This window comes from Hyaena hyaena, unplaced genomic scaffold, assembly GCF_003009895.1.
Source record: "Hyaena hyaena isolate Hyena2069 unplaced genomic scaffold, ASM300989v1 scaffold_854, whole genome shotgun sequence".
NCBI classification, from domain to species: domain Eukaryota; kingdom Metazoa; phylum Chordata; class Mammalia; order Carnivora; family Hyaenidae; genus Hyaena; species Hyaena hyaena.
This window is the reverse complement of record NW_024081487.1, coordinates 764038-778236: the sequence shown is the minus strand read 5'-3', so window position 1 is coordinate 778236 and position 14199 is coordinate 764038. Positions and strand designations below refer to the sequence as shown.

The 14199-nt window shown below is 39.0% G+C and overlaps 1 protein-coding gene across 9 annotated transcripts in view; it reads right to left on the bottom strand.

Annotated features, from left to right (window-relative positions):
* Positions 1 to 5055: 5055 nt before the first annotated feature.
* CAMK2D (calcium/calmodulin dependent protein kinase II delta) overlaps positions 5056 to 14199 on the bottom strand; it is a 306496-nt gene continuing 297352 nt past the window's right edge. For 5 of the 9 annotated variants that reach the window (XM_039220002.1, XM_039220005.1, XM_039220003.1 and 2 more), the window contains 4 exons: positions 12133 to 12227; positions 9750 to 9978; positions 8303 to 8398; positions 5056 to 7101 (listed from right to left, as the gene is read on the bottom strand). In XM_039220002.1, the coding sequence (XP_039075933.1) occupies positions 8332 to 8398; positions 9750 to 9978; positions 12133 to 12227 (391 nt within the window). In that variant the 3' untranslated portion in view covers positions 5056 to 7101; positions 8303 to 8331. Of the gene's footprint in view, positions 7102 to 8302; positions 8399 to 9745; positions 9979 to 12132; positions 12228 to 14199 lie in introns of those variants that run through there. The other 4 variants (XM_039220008.1, XM_039220009.1, XM_039220011.1 and 1 more) reach the window with 2 other exon arrangements.

Genomic DNA, 14199 nt, shown 5'->3' with positions numbered 1-14199 from the left:
TAAGATGAACGGGATATGGCAGTTGGGTGGGTTCTGGGACAACTGGGCTACTAGGAAATGTTTCTTTGCTGGGGGGTGGGGAATGGTAGAGAGAGCATGAGCCCTTCCATTGGATGCTCTCCTGTCTGGATGTGACACTAGGAACCAAGTCATGCACTTTGGGACCCTTAGGTCTTTTTTTTTTTTTAATTTTTTAAAATGTTTTATTTATTTCTAGGAGAGAGAGAGAGAGACAGCGTGAGCAGGGGAGGGTCAGAGAGAGAGGGAGTCACAGACTGAAACAGGCTCCAGGCTCTGAGCTGGCAGTCAGCACAGAGCCCGACGCGGGGCTCGAACCCACGAACTGCGAGATCATGACCTAAGCGAAAGTCGGACGCTTAACCGACTAAGCCACCCAGGCGCCCCAAGGGACCCTTAGGTCTTTTAATCTGGAGTATAAAGTTTATGCTCTAGAAAGGGCAAGATAAAAAGAAATGTATAGAACCTGGTTCTTTTTTTTTATGTTGTTGATCACTGAGATAAACAACACTGGAGCTAATTCCTCTACCTTTTGTTCTGTAAAATAATGTATTTTCCTTATTATTTAAGATATTTGGAATTCAGTTTTCTGTTCCTTGTGCCTAAAAAGTTCCAAATTTGTTTATTGATCCTAAAAGTTCCTTATAGCCTCTCCCCCCGCCCCCCCCCCCCCAAGTAATTATGTAGGCAATGCACAACCCTAGGATTACACTGAGGCAACTTTTAAATGGACTGGAGCTTCAGCTTTTCTAATGGTAAAAGAGTAATTCATTAATTTATTTGTTCAACTACAAGTATTTATTAAGCAGCCATTCTAAGCGGTGTATCAATGCATATGAGACAAAATCCCTGCCCTCAGTGTGTATATTTTCCTGGAGAAAAGGATTATAAATAAACTGAAGAAAATATGTTAAATAATAAGTGCTAAGGAAAATAAAATCCAGGAAGGAGAATACATCGTGTCTGGTAGGAGACTGAAGTTTGAAGTCTTGGATGAGATGGTCTATGAAAGTTTTACTAAGAATGTGGCTTAATTCTATAAAATAAATAAGAAAGCAAAGACGATAGCCACTTGGATCTCTGAGTATTCCAGGCACAGTAAATAGCAGATGTAAAGGCCCTGAAGCGGGGGCATTTCTAGCATGTTTATAGAAGAGTGAGTGGGAAGGGTTAAGGGAGAATTCATACCCAGTAATAACCACGTAGGGTACTCTAAGGACTTGGATTTTTACTCTGAGTGGCAAAGGAAACTACTGAATGGTTTTGTCCAGAGAAGTGACATGTTTGGCTTATAATAAGCTCATTACAACTGTTGCCTTTAGAGTCAAGAGAAGAGAGAAAAGAAGAGAAGCTGAGAGAGACCGGTGAAGGGGATATTCCAGTACTTTAGAGGAATATGATAGTGATTTGGCCCAGGGATGTAGCAGAAGGCATTGTGAGAAGTGGTCACATTTGTTCTATTTTGGAGGTAAAAGTGACAGGATTTCAAAAAGAGAGGAATTACAAAAGACACCAGGATGTCTGGGCTGATCCAAGAAGAACTGCATTGTCAATTATGTGAGATCTGGAAAGGACTGAGGGGAGCAGCTTTCAGTACACTCTCAAGAGCTCAGTTTTGGACGTTTTACTTTGAGATGCCTGTTGGATCTACACTGTAGATTTCAAATAGGCAGCTGGATCTCAGTGTTTATATTGAGTATATATGGTTGGACATATATACTTGAGAATCATTAACATAATCTAAAGCCGTTGAAATTGCAGTTAATTATCTTGGACCAAAAAAAGTTCTAAAATTAAAAGTCAAGTTGATGAAAGGGAGCAGTTAGAGATTCGAAAGGGCATCTAGAATGATAGGAAGAAAATCAGGTGAGTGTATTGTCTTGTCTCACAGACCAGAGAAAAACGTGTTTCATGATGGAGACAGTAAACACCTTGACAGATCACATAAAAGGAGGACTGAGTGTTGATCCCTGGAATTAACAGGGTGGCCGTGGGAGACTGGGAAAAACTGGCGAGGCAGTACAGGCAACTGGAGTGGGCTCCGGAGGAATGGGAGGGAGAAACTGCAAAGGGCTGTTATGAACAGTCCTTCTAAGGAGTCTGTCTGCTAAGGAAGGCAGTGGGCATCGGTGGGGACAGCCAGCAGGGAGGAAATGCTTTACACTGGTGGTGAATAATGGTGAAGCGGGGAGAGCTGCTAGAGCGCTATCTAGGAGTAGGTGCAGGAGGGACGGGCACGGGCCTGTGGCAAGCGCATCAGCTCTTTGTCCCCATCCCTGGAGAGAAGGCAGGGTGTGCAGAAAGAGCTGTTGAGATGTCTTCATTTCTTGCAGTGAAAATGGAAGCGGGGCCCTCCTCTGAGTGACGATGGGAAGGAAGAGGTGGAGGTGGAAGATGGTGAGGAGAGTCTGGCCTCGTTGGTGGAAGGGTGGGAGAACGCGGACTAGGGAAATACAGTTCCTGGGCAGCCACGAGGATCTGTGAGGGGGTGAACGGCAGCGTTGCTTACTCTCCGTCAGCCACATTCAGCAGCCAGAACGTGATCATGGCCCACGCAGACCGATGGATGTGTCCCGGTTGGGAGTTTCCAGGTGAGTGAAAAAGGAGTTTGTAAATTCAGACTACATTATGTGTTCGGGCTGAGTCAGGCCTTTTGGCCTTAGGGTAAATTGCCGCCTCTGTATCCCAAAGCAGTTTCTAAATACCTAGTTGCAGAAAGAACATTGCTAGGATTTATATAAATAGTTCACACTTACCCTGCGCTGCCTGCATAAACCTGGCAATAAGAATTACCTGACAGTTCTTGGCCATTCAAGACTTTGAGAATGGGGTAAATCACTTTATGTGAAAATAGCACTTGTTCTTCCTTTAATATCTCGGGTAGTACCTCAGGAAAAAAAATGTGCTTTGGATTTATTTTTGTGGCTCTCCATTTTCTTGTTTAAAATGAAGTCTCAATAATTCTGGGCACTTTAGCAGGAGAGACGTATTAGGAAGACAGCTGTGCAAGGAGTATGGTTCAAAGATGCTAGAAGCACCCCTTCTGGAAACCCAGTGCCGGCGCCTGCTTGCTGAGGCCTGAGGTGCCAGCACAAGGGCTGTCTGACCATAAGAAAGGGGCTTAAACTCCAGTGTCGGCAGGAGCTGGTGGCAAACAGCAAGGGGTCATTGGGGGCGGGGGGGGGGGGCAGGCAGAGCGATTGGTCTCTAAAAGAGGCTTTGGCTTTTCTGTCACCACAAGTGCACACAGGACAAGTGGGGCAAAATCTTACAAATTTTCAAATCAACCCAGATATCATGACTTTGATATGAAATCTCTGATTTTAAAATGTTGGCAACATTTTTTTTCCCCCTCAAAAACCTAAAACGTTTTTATGGGCAAACAGAAAAGTCTGACTGGTACGGTAGTAAAAGCTTTTAAAAATGGAAATCCTTCTAGGGTAAGATTAAGAACTGAATTTCATCGATGTTTCCTACTGGAGTCTATGGGAGAACATTTCAGCCTACTTCGGAGGATTGGTTTTGTTTGATAGAAAAGTAGGAACACTCAGAATGTGTCCCGCTGCTCCCTCAGCCGGGGTGGCTTATCCCTGCTTATTGCTCACATCACGGATACGTGGTCGAGCATGCTGATGTTCATTATAATCTTTTCATATATTCTCACTTCTTAAAACCTGACAAAAGATTCCACAGAAACAGTGAAGGAATTGTAGATAGCAGTAGAACTTTATTTAAGGAAATCACTGAGATGTTGTGCCATCTACTTTTACCCCTAGCTTATGTAGGATTATTTATATAGGGATTCAGAATTTCAGTGATTTAAGATTAAGATTCCTTGAGAGTTATCTTAGAATAAACTAATTTATTTCATTTCATCTTCCCTGCTTTTGCCTAGATGACTACCTTATTCAGTATCTCTCATCTTCCTGCTGAGACATTCGACATGAATATATCCTTAGCAATATCCCTAAACCAGCATTGAGAGCAGCCCATGAAATAACAGTGTTCTACTCCCCTGAGTAAGGAATGAGAAGGACATGAGAGTGTTAATATCAGTGATTGTAACAGTTATAGCTGCTACCATTTAATATTATGTACCAACTATTACTCTGGCACTTTGTACCCATCGTCTCTAATCCTCATAATACCCCTATTAGATTGGCATGTTTGTTCTCATTTTACAAACATAGAAACTAATGTTCAGAGGGAAGAGTTAACATGGTCAGAGTATCAAAGACAATAGTGACAGAGGTAAGCATTATACCCAGTCTGGTTGACTGCATTTTGAGGTTCCCGTTTATAGCTTGGTCATTGTTCAAAATTATTTATTAACAGCTTCTCCCTTCTTGGCCCTCTTTGAATTTAGAGACAAAAAAACTGAATATACAGTTCCTGCCTATATAGATAGTATGGTCCATAGAGGAGACACAAGATGTATCTTTGAAACCATGTGGCTGGCAGGAGGCAGACCCGAACTGTAGCAAGTACTGAGAGGACGAGCAAGCTTAGAGCATGGTCTAGGAAAGTTCAATCAGGTGGGTGACGCTCGGAATTGAATTTTTAGGAATGAGTAAGAATTAGGTTGAAGAAGCAGGGGGAGAATGCTCTAGGTGAAAAACAGCATAAATAGATGTGTGATGCTTGCAGTCAATTGAAAGGTGTTGTGCTTGCTGTATCCTGGAGATGACATTAAAGTGTTACACAGTCAGGGGTGGCTTACAAAAGGGACATCCTAGTAGCCAGTGAAGGATGGAATGGGGGCACATCTAGAAATTTCAGGACTCTTGTTTTTAACTGCTTTGTTCTCAGAAAACTTTTCCTAGGAGAGACTTATTTGGGGCATATACTAAATTAACTTGCCATTATTACCAAGTACATTCTTAAAAGGAAGCACAGTTCGATAACTTCATCTTTACATCAAAGGTATATTGTTATGAATTAATGAGACCAGTAAGGACACACGGCCGCTGACACTGGCCAGCATCGTGCATGCATCAATACAGTACCTCTTCTTAAGAAATAAAGATGGACACATTGTCAGCAGAAATCACAAATTTATTAACTCTTAAATATATCAATCAGTCATTTACCATTATGGCAAGAAATATATACAGTGTCCCATGGTAAACTGCAGTGTTTCAAAATGATAGAAGATAATAAATGTGTAATTCAGTTGTGGTGGAGAGAACAAATCACAATTTCCTCACATCTTAGTGCGGAAGACAAACTTGATCTACGGTAATACTTCAACACCACATGCTAAGTTAAAAGTGTAAAAAAAAAAAACCACTCTATACCTATTATTTTTAAAATACATGTATGCCACGAATAGCCGTTTCACAAAAAGATAGAAGAAATCAAAAAGGGGAAAAGGAGGCCATTACTTTTTCACAGATCTTATTGGCAGGATAACATGGCTCAATACATTTACTGTATATATTTATTTTAAATATATATTTTTAAATCGTGTAATTATCAGAAAAGCTTCAATCCATCTACCATACATCCACTAGCAACAATATCTAAAGTGATTAGTAATCAACACATAAGGGTGAAATGAGAGAAAGAGGGAGGGTTTTTTTTGTTTGTTTGTTTTGTTTTTAGTTTTTTGCTTCTGCTTTAAAAAGAGGCTTCTGAAGACTGTGAATTACTATTGTTAAAATAACGCTGATGAAGATACCATGCACTAGGAAGCATTTCAGAGAAGAGAAACAGCCTTACGGGAGTTGAATAAACAAAGGAGAAATGAAGAGCACGAAGAAAATCTGGGCATTTCCCTTTTCTTTTTAAACTGGAAAATCCTAACCTCTCACAGGAAGATCATGTCACTGACACAAGAGAAGAAGCTAAGAAAGCACAAGCCACAAAGATCAAGTTCTAAACAACAAACACTTAAGAGAATGGAAACCACTTGCAGGCCTCTCTGACTTTAGAAAACTAGCCAGTGGTGAACCAGGAGGGGCCCATTCCACAAGGCAGAACTAAGTGTGCGTTTGCACAAAACCCTGATCTGCTACAACTTGGTATTGTCCTTGCGAGTCCCCTCAGTCGTAAGACACCTCTCAGGTAAATTAGGACCCTCCCTGCTTTTACCTAAGTTTAAATAATTCTAATACCACCAAGTCTCTGGTTTGGACACAGGGATTCTAAGCAGAATTAAGAACCTTTAAAATCTTGACAAAGTTTTCAGGGTCCTGCAGATGGTAAGAGTGCTAGTTTAGTTACCTCCATTATGCAAATTTCACTTTCCTTTCTGTCTGGTAGTGTGTGAGAAAAGACAGAACAGAATGGAGAAAAAGGAAGCAAAGAGCAACAAATGAGATCAAATGGAGAAAACAGAGCACATGTGTGAGAAAAGAATAGAAAACCCAGCGAATTCACCAGAAGCGTGAGTATATCCTCAAGTGATCACTTGTAAATTATGTGATTTTTTTTCCAGTTTACCACTTGAGCAAAAACAAGATGACTGTAGATGGCAGCAAACAAATGGATTCTCGCTTCCACATCCTTGGGTGATTTTGCTCACATATCAACCTACTTTAATTGTTAAAGAGCAACAAAGCGTTCATGAAAAATCATCCATTTCAACCAGGACCACACCAGGAAACTGAAGATGTTTTTTTTTTTTTCTTTTTGTTTTCTTGTTTTTTGTTTTTTTGTTTTTTGCTTTTTTGTTAAACAAGCCCAAACTGATTAACAGCGAAGAGTTTTAAAAATTTACATTTCTCTTACAAACGGTCATTCAGAGAACAATAATTTTGAAGTCTGTTAAATCTTGGCATAAACAGAAACTTGATGAATACGCTGTGTTGGGAACATCGCGGAATTTTTTTTTGTCTGACCTCCCTCTATTGTTTGCCAACAGTAATTTAAGTTTGCATGAAACATCTCCCTCGTTGAAGTGTAAACAATGTATAGGAAGGAATATATGACAAAATGATGCATCACATATGCATTACATGTAGGACCTTCACAACTTCATGCACTCAGAAACATGCATGAAGAAGAGCAGAGGACAGCCCAGGGTTCCCATCCAGGTGCCTTGAGAACAAAGAATGCAGAAGTGGCACTGTTGATGTTTAGCTGAAAGAAAGGTGGGGGGGGGGGAGGGAGAAATAAGTTATACTGTTTTACAAACTACTGTCCAATTGTTTTGCCAGAGATGTGACTAGGGGACAATTTTATACCTTAGCTAAATTAATGGATTGAAAATAAAATGTAGGAGATGTTTGCTTGCGATCATGAAAAGATGAAATACATGTTGTTAAGCAGAAACGATATTAAAATAGATTACGGCATTAATTATCTGTCAACTTGTCCACATAGAGCTAAGCTGAAAATAGAAACGGGAACCCAGGCTTCAATCACATTATTGAAGAATTCAATTGAATGCATTGAAGCATTATTGTAAGCATTCATGTTTACTAAACAAATATCATTTTGTTAAGGTTAAGTTCATCCTTAGCTTTTGTCATTATTCTTAGGCTCCTTGGAAAGTTAAACCTAGAAGTCAATTTAATAAGGAAGATAGCCTCAAAAGTGGAGGAAACGGGATTATTTAATTGGAGGGTTTTTTTTTTTTCATCCAACAGCTGGGAGCACTATTTTTTAAGAGCTCTGATAAGGTTCAGTGATTTGAGTGGAGAAAATATTCACAGCATTACCACATGTATCTGGATCCAAATCCAAGTTAAGAAACAAATGTTAAAAAACAACACAGGCATGAATTTAATTACAGTCAACTTTCAATTATCTTCTGGAATTACCCACTATGTGAGTTTAAAATTTCAGCTTGACTTCCTCCTGTGTCCTGTGCTCATGGTCAAATACTATTATAGTCAGTCAGGCACAGCAAATTAATTTATAAATTAACCTTAGTCAAGTGCTTAATTGGAATTACCACCTCTAGAAAAACAGACACCCAAAAATCCAACAACTTGGTATAAATTAGATCTGGATAATTGAGAGTTGTCTGAATTGACTCAGACATAATGGACTTTTGAGGTGAGTACTCCAGGATATTCTAAAATACCAAAATCCATACGCTGAAGGGGAGGCTCTTCTCAGTGCTTATTACCTTTAAAACAAGGGTTATGCTACAAAATGAGGCCAAACGTTAGACTCAAGAGCTCATGCAAAAATGCTATAAATTTCCAAAGACCCTTTTACATTTTCCATTGAGTATACGCAAAAGAAAATATTCTTAACGGTAAGAAAAACAGCCATGCAGCTTTTTAGTCATTAGCTCCATTCACAAAGTATCCCGGAGCAGGACGTTACTTACAAGACCCATATGTGAATGGTTTTCAGGCCTTAGATGTTTTGCCACAAAGAGGTGCTTCCTGAGAAGTTTTCTTTCCCATTTGGAATACAGGATGGCCTATTAAGAGAAGCCCCATTTAAGCCACCTGGCATAAAATGAAGTTTTCTTAAATAGGCTCTATCCCATAAACACTTGAGGGAATTGTAGAAAAACCTTACCCTCTAGTACTGGATAAATGTAACCCCTTCCATATTAACTGGCAATTAGTGCTGTACCTCTTTGGGGTAAAAAACACACAAACATGGGTGTCTTCATTATTATATTCCTCTGGTCATTCTCTTCATTACATAGCTATCTTTTTTTTCCTTCATCTACTTGTTATAAATCCAACAGTGATACATAAATATAATTACTAAGGCTATAGAGAAGGCCTTTGAAAACCACTGTGGTACATTATTAGATTAAGAAATTTTGATTGAGTCTCTGGAGTTGAATGGCTGTTTGCATAAACTTGACTCCCATCCTACTCCCTCTCCCCTGAATATTAACAGGTGATCCTGGTGAGACAATTTGGAATGAGACCAACAGTGGGCCAAAATTCTGGATCTAAACTCTCCTCGTTTTCATCTCATCCCTTCACTGATACAACCTTATTTCCCATTAATATTCCCCTTTACTGCAGTTGCAGCCAGCCTTCCTTACCCATAATCCTCTACCATATGAAGCTAACATCCTGACATTGTCCTATCCTTATGACAGTCCTGGACTATCTTCCATTTAGCCTGTGTCTCCAAATTCTACTTAGAATGTTGCACAAGGTCTTCTTGTATGCAAGAAGGTATACTTGTTCTTCTACGCAAGGTATACTTCCAAACTGTTATGAACAATTTGCTACATTGGTCATTCATTCCATTCTACTCTGGAGTTGCTTGCAAAGCTCATAATTTTTCTTTGGGATCAGTCATAAGTTAAGCACCTAGGAGATGTGCAAGAAATATTTGTCTAATTATTGATTGGAAGAGCAAACATAACATCTGAGGTAGACTAGCATAGTGAGGAAGACACTTGTATTTTGAATGCTGTGTTTATAAATTTCTTCTAATATCTGTACCTGAGCCCAGTAGATCATCTATAAAGGTTCTGATATGGTATTGGTCATTTTAGAAACTCCTCCTCACTTTTTCCTCCCACAGCACCTTCCTCTGTCAATTGTGACAACGAAGTCACAAACAGTTTGCCGTATTACATGATTTAAGAAAAAGAAACCAGCTTGCTGGGGCACCCTCCAGTTCCTAACAGCTAGTCTAATTGATCTTTCTAGAGAGTTACAATCTATTTCTCCTTGAACATTCCCACCAGTGTAACTGACTTCCAGCATTAAACAACATATGTCATTAACAATGGAGTAAGTAAAAAACGCTGACCATAGGTATATTAACAAAGAAGCTGACAGCCTGGAAATATTTACTTGATGGGTACTGTTGGTGACCCAGAGCGATGAAAATGAACATTCTGCCACTTTCCATCCCGGCGGTGCCACACACGGGTTTCTTCTGACTGCATTGTCTTTGGCATTCCACTGCCATCCATGTACTGTGTGAGCCTGATGTATGCTATGCAGGCAGCATCATCACCTACCAGGTGCACGTGGGGGTTCAGGATAATAGTGTGGATTGGTTTATTGCTTTTGGACAAAGCTGAAAGAGAATAAAATGAAAACAAAACTTCATTACTACATACAGAAAACCAAAACCAATAACTTCATCTGGGGCCAATGAATGGAATGTCATTCATTCATTCAACTACTAATTGTTTGCATGGAGTCCCTGGCACTGTGCAAAGAGCAAAAGTAGATAGTCATTATTTTCTTCATTTCCCTCTATAAAGAATTTGTGTGTCACTCTGGAAATGTTGGGACACACAAAGCTGGAGCTGAAGAGGCGTATTTATTTATAATGGGAAGTGGTTAAAAACAAAAGCCATTATACAAACAGAGAGGGAGAGGGCCTGGCCCCAGACACATGGAGCAGTTGAGAGGATACCCTGTGGTCTTGTTCATTTTTATGAGTTAATGAAGTACACGGGACAAGGGAAATACATCAAGTATCAAACATGGAGATAACTGTGTCCTAAAAAACGGGCCATAATGTGAACCTGTTTTCCATTTCATCCTGTAACTCCTTTACTTCATAGAGCTCATTCCATGATGGTCCAGTTGTGGTCATCCAGTAAAAATCCAAAATTTGGTTGTTGGCCATATAGCCTGGTTCTGAACCTCTGATCCTTTGATTAAGCAGCTCTCCCTAGACCCCAGCTTTTGGTGTTTTGACAATAGCTACACATTTGAATTATCCAGTGACCAAGAGTTGTGAAGATTTAGTGCAGATGATGATTGATGTTATTCTTTTATTAAAATTTTTTATTAAAGTAATTTAATTAAATATTTTGAGAGAGAAGCCCAAGCAGCCTCCACACATCAGCACAGAGACCGATATGGGGCTCAAACTCACCAACCACGAGATGATGACTTGAGTCAAAATCAAGAGTCATGCTTAACCAACTGAGCTACCCATATGCCCCTGAAATGTTTTTTGCTTATTTTTGAGAGAGAGAGAGAGAGAATGCAAGTGAGGGAGGGGAAGAGAGAAAGGAGACAGAGGATCTGAACCAGTCTCTGTGCTGACAGCAAAGAGCCCAATACAGGGGAACTCATGAACTGTGAGATCATGACCTGAGCTGAAATAGGACACTTAGCCAAGTGAGCCCCCCAGACACCCTGATGTTATCCCTTTAGATCACTAAAACAGGTTAAACTGTTTTACCTGTTATCCAAACCTGCCTCCCATGCTCAGAAAAGAGCTGAGTAAATTACTCAATGCTACAGTCACATAAAAAGAAGACTCTATTATGAAGAATATGCAGTTATGGTAAGTAGTGACATATAGTTTATGTTGAAGTAAATTAAACACTGAAGGGGCAAATTATTCTTTTATTAGAGAGGAGATGGCGTCAGCTGAGAATCAATTGAAAGAAACATTACGAGAGAATGAGAAAATTTACTTGAAGCTCTGTTAAGGCCAATTTGCCACATAATTCTCACAAACGCCTAGTGACTATATAAAAAAAGTAATTCGTTAAACATACCTTAAATTAAAAACTCATGCCATGGCAGACATTCTTGTCAATGCTTATAATTACTGGAAATTGATTATCCTAATTGTTGCTACACTTCCTTTTTAAATAATGAATTCACTCTATGTATCATGCAAACGAAACACAGTATCTAGTCTTTAGGGCTAAGGAAAAGGAAGATAAAAGGAATTTCTGGTTCACACTTTTTTTTTTTAATACTCTCAAGGATCTCAGGAGTTTCTTTTTCTACTTTCTCTGAAATGTGGCTATTTCCTCTGAGACCTCTTAAATTATTGTGGTGGCAATGACACATTTACCTGATCACTCATTTTCAGGTACATTTCACTTTGAAAACGAGCACTAAATATGCTTGAAAGCACTCCTTTATGTCAAATATCCTGACATGTTATGGTGTCTTTTATTTTTCATACATAAACAATGTTTACAATGTTTTATGAAAACTTTTTTGGTAATTCATTTTGTAGCTTATGTATACAATTTACTGAGACTTAGCTGGGGTATGTTCAAATAGTTTTCAAAACACCAAAACTTTCTTTTAAGCTTGTCATTTTTTTTCAATTTCAAATATAAAAATCTTTTATGTAAAATACTGAATTAAGGTAAAAATTCTCATTGGAGAATAAAGCAAAGCTACAAAATTGAGAGAAATTCAAAGAGAAGTTGGAAGAGGCATGTTATTAAATTTAGAATAAATGTACCATTTTCAAAGTAGAATCGGTGAAAGTCCATCCCTTCCACTAAATTACCCAAAGCTTCAGGTTCAAAAGCAGTAAGGCCTGGGTCACAGATTTTGCTGTAGGGGAAAAAAAATAATGAAAATAACCAATACATGAGTTAATATACTTTGTTTCACACATATCCACTCTTATTTATCAAACAGTGAAGGAAAGAGTCTCTATAAAAAAAAAAAAAAAACCACACTAAAAATATAAAAATTTCTTTCACAAGCCTTGGCAAGGTAGGTTGAGGAGCAGATGCCATAAAAGCATTTTGCAGGGCATTATGATAGGCACAAGATAATAATAGCAAGTTCCAGCAGATGATAATCTATACTACATTAGGAGTCTCCTTTTTAAAACTTCTGCTTTCTTCTATTTCCAAGGTGAATTCTCTAGGATTTCTCCAGTTTTTATTTTTTAATTTTTAAACTTTTTTTTAATGCTTGTTTATTTTTGAGAGAGAGAGAGTGCACAAGTAGGGGAGGGGCAGTAAGAGAGGGAGATACAAAATCCAAAGCAGGGTGCAGGGTCTGAGCACAGAGACCGATGTGGGGCTCGAGCCCAGGAACTGTGAGATGATGACCTACACTGAAGTCTGACACTTAACTGACTGAGCCACCCAGGTGTCCCATCTTATTTTTTAAATGTTGTCGATGTCCAACACACTCTCCAAGTCCTACAAAACCAACATTGGCTCTGAAATGAAATAATTTTGGAACAAATTATGATGCCTATATTCATTGATTTGTAGGCATATGTCATCTCCTATACTTTCTGGAAAAGCTATGTTTAAAGTTTATTTAAAATTAGAGGTTCAAATGCATATATTAGTGTTCCTTTTAATCCTAGAAATGTAATTCAACAAAGAGAGATGATATTTTTAAATATTCAGAGAAAGCCAATGGGCTTTCTTTGGAGAAATTTATTCAATGAAGAAACACCTAAGTAGCAGATATTCTTTGAAATGATTATAATATAACAAGAAATAGAAATAATAGAAACAATAGAAATAAATATAAAGTGCCTGAAAACCAGATTACTTACATATAGGACAGGAAAGATTTAGGAGAAAAAAATGTGAGCTGCGCTTTCAGGAATGAGTAGACATTTTCCAGGTGTGGGGAAAGTGGTTCACAGGAGGATGGCAGCAAATACAATGGCCCAGTACTGAGAGAACACAGAGTATGTTCGGGGAAGGACAGCTAGTCGCTTGATCTGGGGAGCACTGGGTCACTGGGTGTGTAAGTCCCACGGATACATAAAGGGGGAAACAGTTCCTTGGGCCTGTGGTGAGCAAGGTAGGCTTCTCAGAGAAGGTGACATAAAATCTGGATTTGAGGAATTAGTTTGAGTTCATAAAGTGATAAAAGGATTTGGGACTACTTATTTGGGGGGCCAAGCATTTTAACTGTTCAAGAGAAATACAAGTGTCAAAAGGCCAAGACACTATAGTTCTTCACAGTATTGTTCATAGTGTGTGGAACCGAGTTTTTAAAGAACACTTTTAAAGTAGAAAATAGTTGGGACACCTGGTTGGCTCTGTTGGTTAAGTGTCCAACTTCGGCTCAGGTCATAATCTTACAGTTTGTGAGTTTAAGCCCTATGTCGGGCTCTGTGTTGACAGCTCAGAGCCTGGAGCCTGCTTCGTATTCTGTGTCTCCCTCTCTCCCTGTCCCTCCCTCTCTCACACTCCTTCTGTCTCTCTCAAAAAACAAATCAACATTTAAAAAAAGTGTTTAAAAATAAAATACTTTAAAAAATCAGTAAATATTTCTGTGGTTAGAGTAAAAAAGCCTTAAAGGCAGGGGTGGCAGAGAAGGTAGTGAGGAGGGCTTTTACATCTTGTCTCAGACTTGCTGGTGGGCAGGTACTTTCAAGCTCAAAGTCCAATATATATAATCTCTAAAGGGCAAAATGAGAATAACAGTGTTGATATGGTAACAGGAATTTATTCTGCCAGGGGCTATTCCTTCCTCTATAAATATGACTTCTGGTTGTCAACACTGGCAAATCAAAATTTTTTACTACCTTTTATTGACACTGAAA